The following is a 23,708-nucleotide window of genomic DNA, read 5'->3' on the forward strand; positions in this document are numbered from 1 at the left end:
AAATGTGGTCACAGTTCAATTCTGTGGGTCCACAATGGAATCTTCTAGGATGTAGACATAGTGAGTGACATTGGGTGGAAAGAAGTGCTCATGTCAGAACCTGCATCAACCAACAATTGTTACTTTACAAAGCATAGCAGTCAATGGGAGTTTGATAGATTTGCTTCTGCCAGTTGTGACTAGGGAGGGGGGCTAGTAGTTAATGGTTGTAATAGGAGTAGTAATGGGAGATGGTGAGGAGCTTAACCTTATATGGGCAATGAGGCCGGACCTGATTGCAGGCAAGGCCAGTGCGGGCCTGATGGACAGGAAGGAGCTATGTATCCATGGGAGGAAGGAAAGAGGTCATCACCAGGTGAAAAGGAATTGAGGCACCAGGGCAACAAGGGGAGGGGGGATAAATAGAGGGAAGTTTACCCAGGCTTTAGTTTTAGCAATGTTTTGTTTCAAGCTGCATGTACCACACAATAAAGGAGCATTTATCTGAACCAGGCCTGGTTTCATGAGAATTCTTCTGAATTGGGGTTTGGACTTTGTGGACTTGACAGCTCTGCCTAGTGGGAGCTCCCTGGAAAACCTCTTCAGTCAGGACAGCCTTGCTGTAAGGGTTCACATAACACTACCCAAAGTATGACTGCTGCATATGGTTGTTCACTCTGTGCACTGCCCAAGGGCACCACATCTGAGGGGCTGTTATTCACACAGTAGATCATTTGTAAAGTACAATCAGTCATACTTCCCTTTCTGGGTCAACAACAAAAAGCACGCAATCCACCAGTGCCGGAGACAGTGAGGAGCAAGAAGCTGGCAGGTGGATAGAAAGGTGCCATCTGGCTCAGCGTAGTCGGACCCAGCTCACACTCCTCCACAGCCCTTCGCCTGCAACATAGAGAGCCAGTTTGGTGTAGTGGTTAAGATATCAGGCTACAAACCAGGAAAACTGTAACTTCTAGTCACCTGGGTGACCTGGGGCCAGTCACTCTCTCTCAGCCCTAGGAAACAGGCAATGGCAAACCACTTCTGAAATATTGCCAATGAAACTGCAGGGAGACATGTCCAAGCAATTGCCAGGTGTTAACACTGATACCAATAGAAGCTAATATGTGGTTCAGGGCTGAACTGCAGAGTCCTTGAGGTTCTCTGAGCGTGGTTGTTTTCTTGCGAACGTTTCGTTACCTGGCAAGGTAACATCTTCAGTCTAGCACTGCCAGGTAACGAAACGTCCGCACGAAAACAACCACACTCAGAGAACCCCAAGGATTCCACTGTTAACACTGACTCAAAGGCAGTAAAAAAAAAATTAAAAATGGAAAGATGATCAGCATGTGGTCAAGGTTTAATGCTTTGTTTATATTTGTGTATGTGTGCTCTATAACATGCTTCTGTTTGTTTGTTTGTTTTCTTTTTGGCATCTTTCTAACCTTTCCACGTACTCAAGCGATAAGAACAATTAGCGTACAAAGAACTGCTCCAGCCAAGATACCCCGGGCCTTCGCCCCAGGCTGAGCTCAGGAGCGGGAGGAGGAGGAGGAGGAGGAGGAGGGGCCAGCAAAGCGAAAGGGAAATCCGAGGCCAAGGGCGGCTTCAGGCCGCGGCCCGCTCTCCATGATCCTGCGGCCGTGCGCCCTCCTGTTCCTGCTTCCCTTTCTCGGGGATGGCTCCCGCCCCGAATCTGCCACAGCAAATCTCTCCCTCCTCCTTCTCAATCCCAAGGGGAGCGAGTGGAAGAAGGAAGCCGCCCTGCGGGTAGGTACGGAAGGGCGCGCGCAAAAGAAGCTCCTGGCATCCTCGTTGCGGGAAACCCACCCGCGCTCCCCACCCTTTCCGGACGCAGGCTCAGTCCGCAGGCTCGGCTGTTCGGCTTCCTCGCGCTTTTTCCGCCGCTTTTTGCTGCATCGCTCTGCCCTAAGAGTTTCTCAGCCTGCGGCGTTGCTCTTTGCGCTCCGGGGGACCGAGCACCCTCCTCCGCCAGCCCGGTTCGCTCAGCTGCGAGGCTTCGCCTCTGAAGATCGGGTTCATGCGGGAGTTGCAGAGCCAGCGGCCCGGCTTCCCAAGAGCTTGTCATTTAAATACACGGGGATTAGGAAGCAAGGACAGTCGTTACATTAACGTGGGGATTCGTACGAGATGGCTAATCCGTTTTCCCCTCGTTTGGTCTTAAATAGAAGTCCGATTGAGTCGGGCAGGTTTTATTGTAAGCCGCCCAGAGAGCTACTGCTATTGGCCGGTTTAAATGTGTTAGAAATAAAAATATATATTTTTTAAAAATTAAACGGTTGGGAAAGCTATGCAAGAGAGCTGCATTAGGAAGAACTGAGGACAATAGGCTGACTTGAGATGCAGAAATATTCTAACGAAAGGTCCCACAGTGAAAAACTGACTCACTAATTTCTGCAAGTGCTGTCATCCCTGTTTGGTTCAAAAGTCTGTAGTAGGCAGAAAGCAGAGGTGTGTGGAATGGCTTCAGTGTAGCTATTTGAGAATTCTTTGGCTATAATTATATATATTGTATATTTATTTTTCCAGGAAACCATTAAGAGAATTAAGCATTGGAATTCATTATCATTCGGTGACAATATTACTGCTTTGTATGGAATAAATCAGTTTTCTCACTTATTTCCTGAAGAATTTAAAGGTACAGAGCATTATATGACCAAGTGTACTTTTTGCCAGTGGTACCACTTTATCTTGAATGAAAGTATTCTGGGGATTTGATATTATCCAGCTAGTCTATAAGCAGCTTCAGAAAAACAAAGAGAGTGCATTCTTGAACAATATTCCATATATGTTGGACCACAGCTTCCATAATGCTGGAAAGCTAAGTATATAATCAGCCCTCCTATCTCTAAGAGAAAAATGGTCACATTGGTATTAACTGAGTTGAAAGGATACTAGCGTCTTGCTTTCAAAACAAGCTATCTGTGCTGATCGTAGCTATGCCAAAGCCAAAATAAATAAATAATTTGTTTTATTTTAAAGCTATTTACCTACAAAGTAGACCTTCTAAAGTTCCCAGATACGTTCCTCAAGTTACATTACAGGGAACAGATTCACCTTTGCCAGCAAAGTTTGATTGGAGGGACAAGAATGTTGTTACCGAAGTGAGATATCAAGGAGAGGTAAACTCTGAATTTCATTTTTATTTAATCCTAGTTTTCTAAATTTGTACATACAGACTTTAATTCTATGGCAGCCTTGCACTGTAATATGAGGAGTGTAGTATTAGTGCTAGCAAGGATATTTCTCTATTTCCATGGCAGTGATGTGATAAATTGTACATTAGGTTTGCATGGTGTAGCTTTTACTTAATTTATGTTTATTATGTAGGAGCTAAAGGTAGTTTGCATGGTTCTTTCCCTCATCCTCATTTAATCCTTACAACATATGTGAGAGATCATGCCTTCTTCCAAGGCCTCCCTGCAATCACACACAAGCATCAATGTAACCCTCTCCGTGGCCTCCCTGCAATGCACCCCACGCCCTCATTCCCCAGCCTTTCTGAGCTCACACTGCACCAAGCACCTCCTCTCCTGACTTGCATGTGGCGTGCGCTGGACCTCCCAGGGCTTCCCCCACCCCTCTGTGGCACCCTCGCGTTCCTTACCTGGGACTCTCTCAGCTCCCTGCTTAATGATCTGTGCGTCTTGGGTTACGACAACAACTGGGACTGCCTGGATTGCCATCGCTAAGCAATGTGGTCACGTGACATCACACTTTATGATCACATTGCTTAGCAATGGCAATCCCGGTCCCAATTGCAGCCGTATCTCGAGGACTACCTGTAGATTGATTACAGTATATAACCAGAAAAACATTGTAAAACCATATCATGCAGTGGTATAACATAATATGTATGATAAACATGCTTTCTTAAACTATGTTGTTCAAAGAATAATGCACATGCTTTTTTTCTTTTCAGTGTGGCGCCTGTTGGGCTTTCAGTGTTGTTAGTGGAATAGAATCTGCTTATGCAATTAAAAGAAATGTTTTGGAAGAACTCAGTGTACAGCAAGTCATTGACTGTTCATACAATAATTATGGTTGCAGTGGTGGTTCAATCATTAGTGCGCTGAGTTGGCTAAATCAGGTATTGATTTCTTTAAAATCTCTATTAATAAGTGAACAGGTTTTGTGAAGTGAAATCTGAGAATTATTAAAAACATATCTCTGGCTAAACTTAATGTCAGACTAGTCCAGAGCATTCCTCCAAATGCCTCACTGAATTTGCAAGCAAGTGGATTGGCAATGGCTATATTGATAATGTGCCTAGGGCACTACATGAGTTCTTCAAATAATATTTTCCACAAAATCCTCAAGAAAACAGGAATTAAGAACAGTTCTGGGATCCTGATCTCTTTCTGTTCATAGTATGTAATACAATAAAAAAGGAATTTCACTTGTTTGACTGCAATATTACCTTGGCCCTTTTGCAAAGAACCTATCAAAGATAACTTTGAAAAGCATAAAGATATTGATATTTAATCATGAGTCATTGGTCTTATTTATTTTCCTGAAGACACGTGTGAGACTGGTGAGAGATTCGAAGTATTTGTTTAAAGCTCATACAGAATTGTGCCATTACTTCAGACGTTCAGATTTTGGAATCTCAATAACAGATTACGTTGCATATGATCTAAGGTAACATTTAATGAATATTTTTATACCTTCCTCCTGACTGCTTAAGGTGGGAAAGCATTGGCCTTCTAGATGTTACAGCTCCATCTGATCTATATAGATAAGGATGAGGGATGGTGGGAGTCATGTTCAAAAATTGGATCCCTACCAATATGGAGTTGGTGTATTGAGTGACATAAATATATGTATAATGTTTAAAATGTCTGCATCCTTTTATGTATTCAAAGGTATAAAATGTTAGCTTGACAATGAGTGAACATCATTAACACAGTAAAAACTTAACAGTTACTCTTGAGATGATACAAAGCTACTTCACAGTTTATTAGCAGTTTGGACTCTGTCCCTCTCCATCCTTCTTAGAACTTTAAATGAGTTCCCTGATACTCCAGTCAGAATAAATTCTATCCATTATACTTGTGGCAAAAAAATTAATACTATTCTCTTCCTGCTTTTAAATGTAGGACACTTACTGATGACAAAGCAGAATGGTTTGTTAATGCAGAAAAGTATGTGGGAAATACCATCTTTTTCAAATCAGGTCAATCTATGAAGAGACAGATACATGTTATACATTTACCCAGTTGTCCATAAAAAGGAATTGGTACTGTTTACAGTCTACTGACTCTTTTCCTGTGTGGCCAGAATAAATAGTGATACTGAAAACATCTTCAAAAACAACAAGGCTATTTGGGGTTATATAGCTGAATACTGCACCAAAACAACCAGAATAGAAATCACAAATGTTTGCAAATAGTTGAAAACCAATATTTATTTCTTCATAAATCTGTATAAACAATTAAGTAATACCAGTGTATAAATGAAAAGTATCCATTTTCTTTTTGTTTGTTCCAATCAGTATATTTTAAAATATTTTAAAATACTTATTTTGTTGGTTGATTGTTAATGATTTTCAACTAACATTTACATGTTGAATAAAAGCGTTTATTCAAATAACGCTAGAATTGACAATTTTAGTAGCTAAATAACATCTATCATTACAATTTTGAATAATCAGTTCAAAGAAAATTGTGCCTATTGTAACACACATCGATAAAGTATTTAAAAATCGCTGCCTTTATTCTACAGCTAATATGTTTGACATTGTTTTTTTAAAAAAACGTTATGTAGGCACACAGAGTTATTTGGAATTGTTTGCATATAAATGCTGTAATAAATAATAAAAATAATGGGCTTTGGTACAATTCCTAACTGTGTGAGAAGTTGTATAGCAAATAAATCTTTCTTTGGAGACTAAATAGATTTGCCCAGTAGATACATGTATTAGCAAGCAGTCCTATTCAGGCAAGCAAAGGAACTCCCCAAGTTGAGGAGAAGAAAATCAGATCTAAACATTCAGTTCCTCTATTTTGTAACTGTCTGAAAATGCAGCTGTGGCTGCTGAATGGATATAGAGCAGACTCATGTAGAATAATCTGTTACATGCATCTTTTCAACAAGTGGTTCAAGCAATTGTGAAACCACAGACAGATTGGATAGGCATTCTGCTTGGGAACTAAACTCTGTTAAGTATGTGTATACAAAAAGCCTTGATTTAACAGACTGCCTCCTTGCCCCCCCCCCCAATTCGGCAGACTTTGGATACAGCAGACAAAATCTGGCTTTTGACTTCATCACCAAATAGTGGAAAAGCTTGTTTGATGAATCAGTCCACCCGAATTACATAATTCACTTACATAACATATTGAAATAAATTGTATATAAATTTTGAACGTTTTGTAAATTATAATTTTTTTCATACATTATGTAAATTTGCATTTAACAGACATTTGCCTTTAACGGACACCCCCCCTTCCCCCAGCCCATTCCATTAAGGTTTTACTGGATTTGGATCAAATTTATGGAAGTGATTATACATATTCCATATTCTCTGCTTCATTGGAACAACAAAATTTTCTATTTAATCATTGGTGCAGTAATAGTAAATATTTCCTACTATATTTTTACTGGCACAAGTTGCTTCCAATTCTCAATAGACCCAGGAATGGCCAACTTCTTGATACTGGTTGACCAGAGTTGTTTTATTGCAGAGTAGTGTTTTGATGATTGATTGCATTCTGACTGTGTATGATTATTTCTGTGTCTTGCAGCAGCCAGGAAGATGAAATGATGAAGATGCTGATTAAATGGGGTCCTTTGGCAGTAATTGTAGATGCACTTAGCTGGCAAGATTATCTTGGTGGTATCATACAACATCATTGTTCTAGTGGGGAACCAAATCATGCTGTAGTTATAACCGGTTTTGATAGAACAGGTAAACTTTAATTTGCTAGTTTACTGAGTTTATTTACTTATTTATTTACTTCAGTGGAAAATAGTTTACATTTGCTATATATGAGGAGTCCTTACATACATTCTGTGGCTGGATAAATATACATATGTACAAACCCTATAACAAATTGCTGTTGTTATGCCTGAGATCACATTATAAGCTTAATTTCTCAGTTTAATCCCTTTGCTCCAGCTTTTGTATTATGAAGCTTGTATTTTGACATTGTATATAATCTGCATCTGTGCATTTAATACACATGTGCATATTGAGGTGTTGTGAGTTGGCTACCCTAAGAAACCAGATTCAGACATCTTTTTTCTTTTTTAAAGACAAATACTTAAATACTTAACAAAATCATTTTACAGGTAGCATTCCCTACTGGATCGTACGGAACTCCTGGGGACGAACATGGGGAATAAATGGCTATGCTCATGTTAAAATGGGTTCTAATATTTGCGGTAAGTTCTGATTTATATTGGATGCAGACATGAATGATCCCCTAGACAAAACTTTCTTTTCAGGCAGGTATCTTGTACACTGGAAAACTAAGTTATCTAATATCTAATATTGGAGACTGTCCAAATGCCTTCCTGAGTATAACTTAGACCCTTAATTACACTTAAATTCAGCTTCTTAAAAATTATATTTCAGTCATATATTGGGACAAAATTGTGGTCATGCAATTATAAATCCTTTTATTTACATGTTGGTCTTAGTATATATTCACTTGGAGGTACTTCTTGTTCATTTGGAAAAATGACTAAGACTGTTTCCCTGAAAAAGTCGGCATGCTTAAAGCTATTGGAAACACCAGTGATGTGTATTGAAGGGTATGGGCTGAAGAATCATCACAGGAAAAGCTCTTAATGATCCTTTATTTCTATGAAGTAAGGCAGAAGCCAGGAAGCAGTGCTTTTCCATTGTGGCTCCGCTACTGTGAAATAGTCCCCTTAGGTGTCTGATTAGCCCAACTGTGGTGGCCTTGTAGAAGGTGGTAACAAGTGAACTGTTCTGGAGGGCCTTTGAGAGTAGAATGTGCAGCTGTCAAAGTTTCAAGGAAGAACCTGTGTACAGTGAATTGATGTTTGTGAATGGTTGTATTACTGTGGATTTTAATTCTTGTATGGGTTATTTTAAGGTGTATTAACTTGAATGTTTTATTGTCTTTATTTTAACTCATGTTTATATTTTGTGTTATATTTTTTGGGGATGTTGTATTGTTATTCTGTAAGCTACTCAGGTTAAGAGCAAGAGAAATGTCAACATACTTTTTTTATGTAACAGACACAATAGATTTCTCTAAAGATGAAATGGTCATTTGGTTTTCTTGCCTTCTAGGTATTGCTGATTCCGTTTCTGCTGTATTTGTGTGAAATGGCTGCTAAGGATCTGTGGCAAATATCGCAGGCACTAGTTTATAACAATGAATTTTGTTGTCAAGAGAGGACTGTTGCCAGCATTCAGACAATATCAGTTCTTGGATCCTGGAAGAATCAGCCAGCCAGCCCCGCAGAATTAGGTGTTGTCTTCACAAGATGCACCACATGCACTATTCCTATCTGCTTATTCCAAAAGTTTTGAATTACTGTTTGATCTACTAGCACAGTATTTCTCAACCTTGGCAACTTTAAGATGTGTGGACTTCAGCTCCCAGAATTCCCAGCCAGCATGGCTGACTGGAGAATTCTGGGAGTTGAAGTCATACATCTTAAAGTTGCCAAGGTTGAGAAGCACTGTGCTAGCATATTGCCTATGCTGCAGAATGTATGAAACAACTTCAAAAAATACTCTTTCAGAAACTATGTTTTCTTTGATACTCTGCTGCTACTGAGATTTATTTCCACTCTGGTTTGTGACTTTTTATATTCTACTGGAACATCATTTGGGGATTAGAGGCATATTCCAATGTAGTTTTTGCGTCTCTGTTGATGAATTTGATTCTGAACTGAATAGAACCCTACAATAATTAGAATTGCCAACTTGGCTAATGGAGGGCGGGGGGTGGAAGTCTTTTGCACATATATAGAGTTTTGAAGTCTTTGCTATTAATGGTTGATCACAGTTGAAATAGTTCTAATAGCTTAATAATTAGTTTTAATTAAATGTCTCAAAAAGTCATACAAAAATCTTTCTATATATTCATTGCAATATCATCTGATTTTTAACAATAAAGATAAATAGAAAAGAAACTTGCTTTATTTGCATCTTAACTTAAAAAGTTGCTACCCATTATGATTTCCTATTTTGATTCAGTAATAATTGGGAAAGAAATAGATAGAAATCTATTATAATTGCGGGTTAGCTGACTCTTCCTAAAGCAAGGCAAGTCTATTTCATCATCAGTAAAGTTTGATAAGGCCTCCTATAACTTGCATACATACATGCTTACCTAGTAAATTATTTCCTTTTGAAGTAACGCAGAAAAGTAAGAAACTATGTTCCAAAGAAAGTAAAGGCACAAGAAACAAAAATGATGCACAACTAAATCTAATTTACATGAAACCTTTCCCTATACCTTTCTATCTTGCAATTATTTTGCTTTGATTATAGCCATACACTCCTTCATCTATTGCCTTTTGTTATTTAAATTTCTCTGTTTTTGAGGATCTCATCAACTGTACCCAACCATTTTTCTCCAACTTCAACTATACCCTCCATCTTTTTTTTGACCAAATCATTCTTCCTTCACCCATTTGTTTTGCAATTCAGTCTTCATTCATTCTCTCTCTGTGATCATACTATCCCAACTTTTTGTACTGGTCACTTACTTTTGTATTCAGTCCACATTCACTCAGCGCCCATTCATTCTTGATCTATCCCTTTTGACCTATCATTCTTGACCTATCCCACATAATTCTTAAGTATCCCATTTCTATTCAAATGTTCTGTTTCTCCTGATACAATTAACTTCTATATAACAAAATTGGCACAAGGTTTCTTTAAAAAAAACATTAATTCAAAATTTAATTTTGCAACATGCTCATAACATTTTCCTTCAATTCCCCTCTGGCATATTGTTGCCAATCCTGTACAAATCTCTGATTTCTTCCAGGTTTTTTTTTTAATGTATAGTGCAATTTTCTTCCTTTCTCCAGCCCAACATTTTTGTACTGCTTTCAGGGGTAAGCTTTTCCAAGGAAATTTGAAGACATAATTTAAAAATGTAATAAACCTAAAATCGTATCTTTATTGCAAGCCTAACACAGTAATCAGAAATGGCCAGCCTAAATCAAATAAAACAGATAAGTATGAGCTGGTTGTCTCATCTCTATATTTTATTTCTAATGACTTAACTGAAATAGTTATATATTAAAACCTACGGTATATTATGCATAAATAAACATATACATAAATTATTTAATAGTCTACACAATATTATAAGTTTTTCCAATCCAGTGCTTCTAGGTGTGTTGACACCACAACTTCCAGATTTTTCTGCCATCATGACCATTATCAAAGGTGAAGCTGAATATATGGAAAACATGGGGGTTATAAGGCTTGTCCAAGGAGAGCTTTTAATCTGAATCATCACTGCTGAAATAAGAGCTGTCACAATACTCTGCTGTATAAAGGAATTTATGAAGTGTTGGATTCAGCTTTGGGATCCAGTTTCTTGGCACCAAGTAAGTTGAAAGATTGAACAAATCAACAAAGACTTTATATCTGTCACTGAAAAACAAAATGAAATGAGAGAAATAATATTCCATAGTATTCTATAGTTTCTGGCAGGCACAACCTGTAACACTAGATTTGTTCGAAGGCTTTTCAGTTTTGATGTACTAGCATCCAGTTCTAATGCTTAAGAGTTGAGAATGGTCACTTTCACTTTAACAGGAGGGAAACTGCTAGAATGTGATGAGCTTTGTAGTGATCCCAATACACCTTATCATCATAACGTTAAAAGCACAATGATACCCTTAGGTATGCACAAGTGTGGATCTCTCCAATGGTAGGGAGGAAATCTTAAAACTCCTACTTTTTCTGGGAGAACCTCCTATAGTCCAGAAGATTTCAACCTTTCGTTGTCCTTTTAGGGTGAACTCTTACAATTGAAAATGTTATTTGGAATATAAAACATGTCATAAAGACATAAGAATAAACTTGCTGGATTAGACTGAACTTTCTGGAGAAGCAGCATTTTGCATTCTCTGCCGCAGCCATATACCTTGCAGTTTTACATGGTGATAATGGTGACCTCTCATTAGTCATAACTCGTCAAGGATACATTGTCTCTCTGAATAAGGAGGGACTTTATATAACTGGCTAATTGTTGTTATGACTGGGTAAAATTAAGACAGGATTAACATTTTGCTATAATTAATATTAGGAGTTGTGCAGGACAGTTGTGCCACTCTACGCAGTTACGAATTGGTTTGCCATAATCAAAGGCGAAGGGCACAAATAACTCCATTTGGTTCCCATAATAAGAATCCAGCTTAAGTTCAAAAAGAGTCATCCTAATTCGTGCTGCCATGTTAAATATTATTTAATGATTAACTAGCGTGTCCATGGGCAGATTAAGGCCAACGGATATCCTAAAGCAAGGCCCAACAGTGGCGCCCCTCAACAGAAGTGAAACTTTTGCCATGAGACAGAAACAAATGTGATACCTGACGATACCATCAACCAGACTTTTAAATTTTAGTTACCATGCCAAAGATTTTTTTTTAACAATGCAGATTAAAGTCAAACACTCCAGATAAGGATAATTACAAAAAAACTGGCTACTGTTGTGACAGTGAAAGTGTTAACAGCATGATAGCTAGGGGAAAGAATCCTGTCGTGCTCCCTTTCCTTGGTGCCCTAAGCATGTGCTTATTTTGCTTAATGGTTAATCCAGGGCTGAACATGTCTGTTGAATATGCAATAATAATAAAGATGGTTTTCTTGGGGTGATTCATTTGTTAAGCTTCTTGTTTTTTAAGGAAAAAAGTCAATTAGCAAACTGAAAGCCTACTAGCAGACTATGAAAATGTAGCATTATACATAATTTCTTAGATATCTCTTGCTTAGGAAGGCTTCATTCATTTTAATGTTATTTAACAAAATTTCTAAAAATGCATCAACTGAGCCAAAGTACAACCATCAGAATTTGCTTCCGTTAGCATGCAGTTCTTAGAGCAAGCTCTCTATAACCAGACTTGGGCTTCCAAATGTTGTCTGATTATAAGATCCATAATCCATGGGCCTGATGGTTGGGGCTCACAGTATAACCAAATTAAGGGGGGAAAGCCAGTTTCCCATCAGCTATCAACCCCCACTCCATCCCACCACCTGAATTCTCATCTACATTCAAACAGATGTTGCCCACATTTCAAATCATCAGTGACTTAATTTATTTTCTCAAAGAGCTGCATGAAATAAGCTATTGATGTGATTAACTGTTAAGGGCATGAAGGTAATTTGGACCACTCCCAACAGAAACCTTCTGGTCCAGCTTGAGTTAGTGATTCTCAAAATAAGTTATGGCAATACATTTGCTGCATTAATTATGATTTCCTTCATTAATCCTGATAAGCTTTCAGTCAGTTTACTAGTGTTCAAGAGAAAGTAAAAAAGTGCCTTTTTTTTCTTCCTATTTACTCTGCATGTATGCTTCCTGATCAGTAGCATGAAGAATGTATTTGAGGAATGAATATGTCGGTATGTATATACACACGTGCATGCTTGCATACATATTCATAGGCTGGGATAGGAGGGAGGAACAGAAATCAGACATGTTAGAGGGAAATTAAATTCACAAGGAGAAGACATAATTATGTGTACAAAAGTTGAGACTTCACCCACAGCATATTGTGGTGGTTTGCTACAAAAAGATCAGTATGAACTCCCTCTGGAAACTTAAAAACATGACATCTGCTCTGGAAATATTGCTCACTTTCAGAAGACAATATGTAGATGCTAAATAATCTTTGTTCCATGTTTTCATCCATTTATGATATGAACATGACATGTGCCCTGTCATTTATAAATGACAAAAACTGAAGTTGGCTTCCTAGACTTACCTCACTGTGGAGCGTAGATACTGGTACCCTGATGACCCTCCAGTCCCAGCCTTGCTGCCAATCATTCTATGCACCATACACACATGGTTATCTAAGCATACAGAAATCAAGATTATGCAACACTGTTAGAAATGAGCATTGTTTGATCAGTTCTACAGACTTAACTTTTATGGTAGGATGTTCTACTTTCTTTATAAATAAATAGATGCTTGCCTATTTTATTTCAAAGTGGATGCTTATAAAGGTCTTTTTAAAAATATGTTCTACAGGGTTTAATAGAACACAACCTTGGAGTATATTTATTACACAATATAGTATCACATATAGTATTTTGGTGTATTTAAACAAAAAAAAACCCATAAGGTAGTTATGTAATATTATCCCCCATTCCAGATGAGCAGAAGTAAAGTTGAAATAAAATGATTTGCTAAATGTGAATAACTTCATGGTGGAGGCAATATCTGAGTACTCTCAAATTTATGGGTCCATCACTGAAACCGTTATGCCTGTAGTTATAAGCCAGTTTTATTCATTTCCTGTAGCTTTTCCCTATCTAGGGCACCCCAGGATGGAATAAATATTTAATCTGTTACAAAACCCTAGACTGTCAACCTTGAAAACTTATTTCATGTTGGCTATAGAAGCATTGTGAGATGAAAGTAATGTTATTTGAATCAAAGGAATACTCAAAGAGAACTTACATCTCCATTTAGTCATTAGCACATCAATATCCATAAGAGAAGTGAGAAGCTGAAAAGGAACCTGGAAGCGAGGTTCCTCTCTTAAAGAAAAGAAGAAGATGGTTGATTGAATTCCCATGTATCAGTTTATATTAAAGCAAAAAAGCAAAATCCAAGTGGATAAATATACGTGCTAAAGCAATTTGAGACATACTACAGTTAAATAGCTAAAAATAACCAGCAGAAAACAGTAAATAGATAATAATTTGCTTCTCAGATAACGATTTTACTCCTATTTCTATTCTTTTGAAATAAGCATAAACAGAAACTAGATAATGAAGCATCACCCTATCATAGCAAATACTTAGTGCAGCTTTCTCCATTTGCTTTCTTATACTCTACATGGGGGCTGGGGAGATGAGTTTGCAAAAGGCTTGACTAATAGCTTTAGATAAGGTGGAATCCAGAGGTCAGGCAAAGGAGAGATTGCCTACAGAAATCGCCTGCTCCCCCACCCCCCTTGTAGAGCAGAGAAATTGGACAGTAAGAGATTTCAGGAGAGTACTGTAAGTTGTTTGCGTAGTGCACCCATGGCTCCCAGCCCCAGGCTGCCAGCACGATCTCATTGCTTTTGATATATAGAAGAGCAAACAGCTTACTCTCTTGCAATCCCTTCCTCTCCAATCTCTGCTTTGCAAGGGTGGGGGGAATTAAAAATCACAGGTCAGGCACAGGACAACATGTACTGACTGCAATGGTGATCACATGACTAAGGGACACTGAGAAGTTCTCGTAAATGGTCATAAATAGGCCGTAAAATTATTTTTTCAGCACCATGGTAACTTCAAATGATTGCTGAACGAATGTTGGTAAGTGAGGACTGCTTGTATTCAGTACACATCATACTCAAAAATACTAACCATGCTTGTTAAGGACATTAAAACAAAAATGAAACACTCACCAATGAAACTACATTACTACTAGCAAAATCATTTACAGAGGCAAATACAAATTTTGTGCACCTGTAGAAGTAGATCATTAAAGCCCCTTTCATTGCTTTAAAGGACAATCTTCTGTCACCTGCAAAAATTAAAAAGTGTAAAATAATATACAAATTCAAATACAGATAGTTTCACGTAGTCTATCAGGAACCGAAAATTCAGTTCTGCATATACTAATATGTATGCTTACCTTTACTAAGAAGATGTTCATGGCGTTTTTCATCAAACAATGATATGAGTACTTCTTTTTGTTTCTTAAGTTCTGCCAGTTGCTCTTCTTTCTCCTCTGAGTCTTCTTTAGCCTTTCAAAGACAATTATTTTTTAACAAAACTTTTAATTTATTTATGCTTATATTTATGGGGAATATTTTTCTCATTGTCTTTCATATATCCAGAGATTCCCCCCCCCCGCCCACCACAAATACTCTGTTTAATTCATGATAATATTTAGTCCCATGTTTTTTGTGATGAAAAAACACAAAAATGTCTGCATGAGATGGAAACTTTTGTAGACTTGGCTGCCTATGCTGATGAGTCAATTGATAATTCATGAGCTTTCTCTAATATGGCACTCTCTAGATTTGCCAAGACTGCAGCTTTCAACCTATCTGGAAGGCACCAGTTAGGGGAAGCATGCTATATCCTAAACACGGGTGGCAGTTATTGACTCTATGCACAGCTGTAATCTTAAAATGAACTTGGGCACAGAAATGAATAAGAAGGATTCTATAATATAATATGAATGTGATCACATTTATGAATAATGTATTCCCCTATTCACTCTTTAAAACACCGGTTTGCTTGTAACCACACAACCATTCCTGAATTAATCTGAGTATTAGATCTGTTTAAAAAATATACAAATGAGGATTTTAGATTTTGTCAGATTATTCAGTTCAGTGGCTGAAGATGTTAAAATAAGTCATGCTTCTCATCTACGGCACACCAACTTTTGGGAACTGAACTATTTGAGAAGACATTTGTGCAGTGTCACCGCAAGATACATGTTCTCGTCCCCCACCAGTAGCATCTGCAGGATGGTCAAGGAGGGCAAAATGACAAAAGCAGCATTGTGCCATCATGATATAAGACCTATCCTTCTGGTAAATGCGTCACAGCATTGTCCACACATCCAAAAGGTCAAAGCTTGCAGTGCAATTCTGCTTTCATTATTTCAACAAAAGCAGTCAGAGCCCATGGGTGCCTATTTGTTGTACTCACAGATGCATAAATACAGCTATGTCAGCAAGCTTAAATTGATCCATATACAAACTCATGTATACATGGTGGTACAACTCATATATATGTGCTCTCTCATAGAACTGCAACCAGGAAGTTGTGCTGCACTTGGTGGTCACCACTAGAAATCTGGCTATATTAATCTATCCAAGGACAACATGGTAAATTAGAATAAGTACCTGTACCATTGCAGATTCTTGTTCTAGTCCTTTAAGTACATTTACTTCAAATTTTCCCCAGAAATTAAATCCTTCTGGTTCAAGTCCTGGTGTCCTTTCCAACCATGCCTTATAAAACAAAATGAAGTGAAACATCAAGTGATAGCATTGGTTGCAATGTGTGAATAGCAGGCTTGCGCTCAGTGACTAGCCAATAGCAAAGCATAGCATAGACAAGCAGCTCCTTGGACAAAACAAAGTATTAGGAAAAGCAGCCTTACTCCCTTCACCCCACCAGAACACCGACCCAGTTTTCAATTCCTTGTATTTTACCTATATTTGCCCAACCCTGTAAATCAGAGCTGGGCAATTTCTGCATGCCAAATGTTATTGAACTCCTAATCCAGTGTGGCAAAATTAAACTTTACTGATTTTTTTTAAAGAAAAAGTTGTGATCTCCTTTGTGATCACAACTCTGCAGGGCTGGGCAAGTAGAAAATGAAAAAAAATCATACTTCCACTAGTTGTAGTAGCGTTGGCTCTTGTTCTGATTTAAGCAATAATTCATACTCCTTTCCCTTGAAGTTATCCCGGTAGTGTCTTCTGTTATATGGAACTCTCAAACTCTGAGGGACACCAATCTTATTTTCTAATAATCGAAACTGTAAACTCTGAAATCCTGAAGCTGGACTCAGATAATCTCTGTAAGGATAAGAGAAAGAGCACTACCTTATTATTCAGCATAAAAAGGCATATTTGATTTCCTTGTGTTATTTTATTGCATCAAGTAATGGTGAAGTTATTGAATAGCCAATCTTTGCTCAAACAGGCACCCTGGCCTGGATCCCAATTTTGGTCATGGAATCATACCCATGGCAATAAATTGGACCTATGTTTGTCCTGGCTAACTTGTCACATTGATTTTAATCAGGTCAATTCTAGTAGCCTCCCAGTCCCTTGATATGCTTAATCAGAAGTGACTCACACGTTAAGTAAGGCTTATTCCCAAATATATCTGTACAGTTATGTGTTTCTACAACCTGGAATTAAGTTAGAACTCACTACTTAATATTTGTTTTAATACATACAGAATACCATTCAAAACAACTGAATAAGGATAGAAGTACTCTTACTGTGTTCATAGGTTTCCTCAGGGGTTTGAAAAAAGTTAACTCATTCACATTTTATATGAAGTTTTTAGCATAATTCCTAGCTAGCAGGGTACCCTACAGAGCTTGACCACTTCTTCAGGTTTTGAACAATTTTGCTACAATAGAACCCCCCCCCCCCAAAAAAAACATTTTTTAAAACGGCTGAAATCTTAGATCACCAAATTTGTGAAATTTCAGTGATCCCATTAAGGAACATTAAAATCTCATGTGAGTTGGTGATCTTGTGAGATTTGGCCATTTTAAAAATATGTTAACGTGCATTGATTTTGAGGGATCCTTAGATGCCATCCAGGAATGCTGCAACTATTTTGCTTACCACAGGTTTGCCACAGTTAAACCTGCAATTAAGCCTAAATATATGTAGTTTGAATATGCCTACATTCTTTCCTGTTTTCCCCTGCCTTCATCATTCTCTTCTTTATAATTTTTTCTTTAATGTATTCTAGATTTTTAATCCTGTCAGGATATAGACCTCTTTTCCTCAATTTCCTCAATTCTGTGAAATGCCACATACGTTACTGGTATCATTACTACTCATTCTGATAGAAATATATTCAGTATTTTGTTGCCTGTACATTCATTTTAAAACTTTGAGGACCATTAGGAATACAGGAACTGCCACACATAAATGAATCAAAGACCTGAAGTTTTTATACCTGAAGTCAAAAAAGTCCAATGCTGTCATTGTTTCTAGGATAGAAAACTGTTCCACAAGCAATTTAAGGATTATTGAAATTCTCTGCATTCGAGTAACCACCTTCAGCATGTTCCTTTCATCTCTCACCTTAGTATATATGTATATAAAAAAAGAAGTTATTTATGCTTGGCTGATAAGGCAGAACAACAACAACAAAGCCACAACCCACCGTAGGCCGCTTGAATTAGAACAGTCATTTGATAACCTTTACAAGTAGTCCACCTTGCTAGAGTTTAATCTGAGCTTGTTTTACCCAATCTGCCATCCAGTTAGTCCCGAACAGCCTCCAGGCACAGGTTCAGTACTTCCATACTTCCACCTCCTGTTGCCTGGTGTGGTCCTGTCCTCCTGTCTTTGGAAGTATGTAACGGTGAGTACATTGGGATTTCCTTCCAAGTAATGGTTTTTCTTCCCGGCAAGTGTGTACAGGAGTGCAGCCCAAAGTATTCTAACTGTGCTCTTAAGTCATAAGAGATTTAGGATTGTCTAACTGGCACCCATATTTTTTTCAAAAATTGGTGATTATTGTAGATGTTCAGAATATCCAAATTCCACAAGCTGAATTTCAAATATCCCATTTGCATTTAATAAGAATCAGAATCCAAAGAGGAATTTAAATAAGACAGTTCTATTCTACTTACATGACCATTCTGAAATAGCACTCGAACAGAATCCAATTCCCACAGGATCTGCTTGAACCATAATTCATAAGCTAAAGTTGAAAGGAATATTAGTTTCACTTCTCAAGCAATAAATAAAGGCGAATGAACAAAGACTCCTCACCTCTGTATTTATAACATTTTTTTTATATATACGCAAAAGGTGCTGAAGATTGCCTGCAAGCAGATATACAATGTAGCTATCAGTTTTTCTCTCCTGGATTTTTTTCAATTGCTTTTTCTGCCCAATTCAATACTTTGGCTGAGATTTGATCGTTCAGGAGGACAGTTTCAGTATAGAGAGCAAGAGATCTGTCCACTTTAGTTCCACTTCATACATTCATCACTCTGAATACAGAGGCTCAGACTAGAATCACATCAGTTCTCAGAACTCCTAATCTCATTCTTTAAGCCAAATAATCAAACATCTTATTTGAAAAAGTCAAAATACAAAAAAGCTATGTGCATACAAGCCTCATAGGTAAAGTATGATATTATAAAGAAACACCATCCCATTTGTCCCTGAAACTGTATTTGATGTACATCTGAAGAGTTTACAATGTCAAAGCAATAAAGGAAGCTAGTTGTAATCATGCAGTGCAGAAAATGGTCACAGATTGCACTTTCGCAGTAATAATAAAGAGCAGACCAAGCATGCCAGAAAACAACATGATAATCATATCTGAATATTTAAACAGTAAATAAACTTGCAACCATCAGCTCTCCAGCAGCTTTACATCCTGTAATCACCATCCATAATTTGCATTGCAGTCCCCTATACAAATATTGCTATATAGACAAATTATAATATGAAAAAGTTTGTCACTACGAGAAGCATATAGCTGAGAAGTGTGCCCCTAGTTATAAATAATCTATCTGTCATTTAAAGTTCATGAATTTTCCCTGTGCCCTTACTGAAAGAATAATTTAGCGTGAGAAGGCTGAGAACAGACGGATAATTCAAGGTGCTGCCACTTTGTATATAAATTACTAATTTTGTATGATTGCTGTTACTAGTCAAATGATGCATTTTATGGCTGCATAATTTTGGCCAGATGCTCTAATGACTAGGGTGCTCTCACAGATATCCTTTCTTATTAATAAACATTAGTAGCAAATGGATCAACTAGTTCCACTTATGTCACCTTCCTTCCCAATCAGTGTGGACAATTTTCTCCCCACACCCTTCTTTTATTCTCCAATGTCTCTGTGAAATAGCTTAATTGAAGAGAAATGACTGGGCCAAAGATTATTCGGATGGTTTTGTAGTTAATTGAAGATTTGAACCTTAGACTTTCCAGTACAACTTTTTATCAGTTAGGATTGTAAAAGAATCTCACCATGGTTTTCCTGTAGAGTGACATTACATGTTCTGCAAATAACATCTCCATTCCAGAATGGCAGCAAATGTTTTCATCAACATTTCAAAATGTATCTTGTGATGTCACAATGAAAGCTTTGCCTCTTATGTACTAGCATGTGACATCACAACACAAATGTAAAAGGGATAGACTTTGCAGCATGATATCATAACGCATGTTTCATCGTTTTCCTCCTCCCTCTCTGCAGCTGGCTATGGGTCAATGCTTCCTAACGTGCATGTTCTCAGTTAAAATGTTGTCCAAAACTGCAAATATTTGTAAAATAGGCATACACTACATATACACATAAACACACACACTCTCATATATGCACATGCACAGATGCAGTATGTAGCAAGAGGAGTAGTTTTCATTAAAAATACAGAGAATGCATGTATTGAATTTTACTGCATTAAAAATACTTTTTAAAAGTTAGCAAAACAAAACTAGAAACACCTACATACCAGAGTAAACCAATCCAAGGAAAGTTATGAATCAAACTAAATGAAACCAGGAACCATGCATAGAACATAAATACAAAATAATTGTACACATGCAAAATCAGATTGGTGTCCCTGTGCATGGATGTACATGCTTAAAAAAATCACAGAAAAATTGACAAAATAGGATCATAAGCACAACATTGATAATTAATTAATGAATTGAATTTCAGTTTATTTGCATTTTCCTTTGTATTGCGTGGATATTCAGTTTCTCTGCTAGCAGTTTTGACATCAGTTAGAAAGATTGCCTATACTCAACCTATTTTAGTTTTAAGAAATCTAGGGATTGTTCCAAAATTGAAGACTATTTCACAGTATTCCCCCATCAGCATTTTCAGATGGGATGTAGTTATTGAAACTAAAAAGTGTTATATTAAATGCACACATGCTTTTACTTATATTAAAACATTATGTAGAGCAACACCACTGTTTATTAAAAAGCAAACACGTATTTGTAATCATCAGATAATAAGATGAACTGGAAGGACTACATAGTTTTTTCAGCAGGATTTACCTTGGTGAGTCACAATAAAGAGATGTTCATCATGGATTTTGTTTCCTTTATTTTCACTCTGAAGTTCCTGAGCATTCAATATTTTATCCAGCTTTAAAAGAAAGAAGACCAAGGTGATATTTCAGTAGTTCTGCAGATAATGTCATTTAATTTGGTATCAAATAATGAACGTCTTTATTAAGTATGCACCCTTCAGTGTTGATGTTCAGTCTTTTATATTTTGAAAACAACAAGAACAACCTTAAAGCAGAACCCACACGTACAATGTCTTTAAACATATATGCTTCACAGGGCTGGCCTTAGGTTAAGGGTGACCAGGGTAGCAGAGATTAGGAGGCGTCAGTGCCGTCCTTTCTTCGGAATCATTCTAAAAATGTAAGTGTTCACATTGAAGGGAGGTGGTGCTGTTAATCAATGTGGCCTAAGGAAGCCATGTACTCTTGAGCTAGCACTGTTTAACATGAACAAATTATTGCAGGGCCCCCCACTTGAATGCAATTAAGTATCAAACAGGCCGTTTTCTTCTGAAAAATGTTCTCTCTCCAGTTGTAGTTTTACCCACAGCAGCAGCAGGAAAAAAATAACTTTCAGGAAGAGAGAGGGAGGAGGGAAAATCCCAATAGCTAATAAAAAGTGACTTTCACCATAACATTAGTGCAGGGAATTATGGCTTTGTATAAGAACAGGTTTGTTTCAACTTGCACATCTACTGGTAGAGCTTTTTTGATCAACTTTTTACCTATTGATTTTTGTCTGGCAGGGAAACCCTGCTGGAAAAAAGATGATCAATTTAAAAATAAAAGCATAAGATGGTATTTCCCTCCTGCCTCATCAAGACTTCACTGCCTCCTTACTGTTTTTTAAATAATCCATGATTGTTATCTATAGTAGAACTGTCAAAGTCTAACATATTCTTCTACCTGTTATGACTCCAATATGCTAATAATCAAAACATATTTTGCTGGGGGAAAAGAGAAAATTGCTAGACCACATTACGTCACAATGCTAGACTATTCCTGATTATTCTTTTTGAACAAGATACCTACAGTAGATAAAATAGCCTTCACACCATTTAAGAAAGGAAATACATTACCACACACAAGTTAAATACCATATATCTCACCATAACACAGAAGACTATGCCAGGTAACCTGTTTGTCTATACATTATGCAGTCAAGATGCTATTGATGGTTGGTTCTTTATAAACTAGACTTAGAATGGAGAGTCTTCAAAAAACTATAGTTGATGGAGGGAGTCTTCAAACTGAAAACTGACCTTTATAAAGTAGGACACATAGCCACCCAACCACTTGGGTGAACCACTTGGGGGTGGGGGGGGGCAGGTGCTTTTTGCTTGCTTGGGCTATCAAGACGGATCAAGTAGCTGTAGCTAAAACGTGAAAGTCTTTTGAAGATTCATTTCAATAATCAAGGGTTTCACAATCATAAAGAATATCTAAACTGCTACAGAAGCTAGAGAAATATTCAGTTGCAAACCAGTCATTTTTGAAACAGGACCACAGTCACATACTTACATGTAGGTACTCTCCATAGATAAGACCACCTTTGCTAGCCTTGTTTAATCCTTCCTGTGATTTGTCATCTGTCTCATCTTCCAAAGACAGTTTATTAAAGTTAAATCTATGAAATAACAAATGATAACAGAGCTAAGTACTGCCAACAGAAGAGAACTATGTATGTTACTCTATTGTGATGATTTGAATTTTAACAAGGCAACAAGATTGATTCTTTTTTCTTTTTGTCAATTAAAAGCACTGCAAAAAAAAATTAAAAATACGGTTCCAAAAATCAGGTGCTTCTAGGGTTTTTAAAAATTATTATTATAGTTGCTTATATATCCATTTTGTTTGTTTTTATTTATCCAAATATCTGTTTTGGTTTCTTTATTATTCACAAAAAAGAGAAATGTACTCACTGGTACTTGTTCTTCCAAAATGGACATCCACTCATGACTCCAGTATCGAATATCACTGTGTTCCAATCTCCTGAGATAAAATAAATTGCATTTCATGATCTAGAATGCATTCTTTTATGTAATCTGATCAACAGTTTAGACCAACCCCCTTCTTGACTGCCCACCCTTGTTGCCATTCAGCTTCAGTGGTTATCTAGAAATTAACTTCATGAAGTATTTGTCTTGTTGATTGAACAATTCAGTCATTCAGCTCAAACAAGAATTACAAAAATACTCACAAGCATCACAGGTAACAGGAGTAGTTTTACTGCAATTTCCACGTCTTCAGTTATTTTCAGATATCTACAATGCTGAAGGAAATGATATATAAACTGGAATTCTTTGCATAAAAGCCAGTGTACTTAAATGTGAGAAGAGAGCTGTCTTGTTTATAAATCCTAGGTTCAAAATATGAAGGCAGCTCTGAAACGAGAATGTTTTCCAGTGATAATTCAAGCAATCAAATGTTCACATTTCCAAATTTAAATGAAATAAAATATTTTGAATATTTGTTAGTTCTTTCTGAGCAAAAATATGCCCCAATATTCAGCTTCAAAAGAGATTTTGAGTTCTTCCACTAGTTTTCCAAATCCAAGTTGTTACACATTGTTACTCAATTCCATCTAATCATTAACAGAGCAATTGCTGAAATGATACATCATGTCCTTTCACTACATCTCAATTATACTAAATATTTGATATGTCAGAGAGTATCCTACTGATCTTTCCCTCTCTTTATCTAGACACAGAGAGAGGAATTGACCAAAGTAGTCAATCATCCCATTGGTCTTAAACTGCAAGAACACTTAGCTTGCTTAT

General features: G+C 37.2%; 2 protein-coding genes across 2 annotated transcripts; one reads left to right on the plus strand and one right to left on the minus strand.

Annotated features, from left to right (window-relative positions):
• The first annotated feature begins 1,548 nt into the window (after window positions 1-1,548).
• CTSO (cathepsin O) lies at window positions 1,549-9,118 on the plus strand. Its single transcript, XM_007437873.4, has 8 exons — window positions 1,549-1,746; window positions 2,527-2,635; window positions 2,980-3,119; window positions 3,920-4,087; window positions 4,517-4,638; window positions 6,744-6,907; window positions 7,291-7,383; window positions 8,264-9,118. The coding sequence occupies exons 1-8, from the start codon at window positions 1,606-1,608 to the stop codon at window positions 8,296-8,298; spliced, it is 972 nt and encodes a 323-aa protein (XP_007437935.1). The 5' UTR covers window positions 1,549-1,605; the 3' UTR covers window positions 8,299-9,118.
• A 1,322-nt stretch (window positions 9,119-10,440) lies between these two features.
• Window positions 10,441-23,455, minus strand: TDO2 (tryptophan 2,3-dioxygenase). Its single transcript, XM_007437876.3, has 13 exons — window positions 23,129-23,455; window positions 22,851-22,920; window positions 22,450-22,555; window positions 20,915-21,005; window positions 18,519-18,589; window positions 17,837-17,964; window positions 16,524-16,710; window positions 16,030-16,137; window positions 14,802-14,913; window positions 14,633-14,690; window positions 13,632-13,711; window positions 12,931-13,021; window positions 10,441-10,594 (listed from the first exon to the last, which is right to left on the minus strand). The coding sequence occupies exons 2-13, from the start codon at window positions 22,883-22,885 to the stop codon at window positions 10,441-10,443; spliced, it is 1,221 nt and encodes a 406-aa protein (XP_007437938.1). The 5' UTR covers window positions 22,886-22,920; window positions 23,129-23,455.
• Window positions 23,456-23,708: the final 253 nt, after the last annotated feature.

Source organism: Python bivittatus, unplaced genomic scaffold, assembly GCF_059951505.1.
Source record: "Python bivittatus isolate LINGU-HERP-01145 unplaced genomic scaffold, Pbiv_v1 ctg000070_np1212, whole genome shotgun sequence".
NCBI classification, from domain to species: Eukaryota; Metazoa; Chordata; class Lepidosauria; order Squamata; family Pythonidae; genus Python; species Python bivittatus.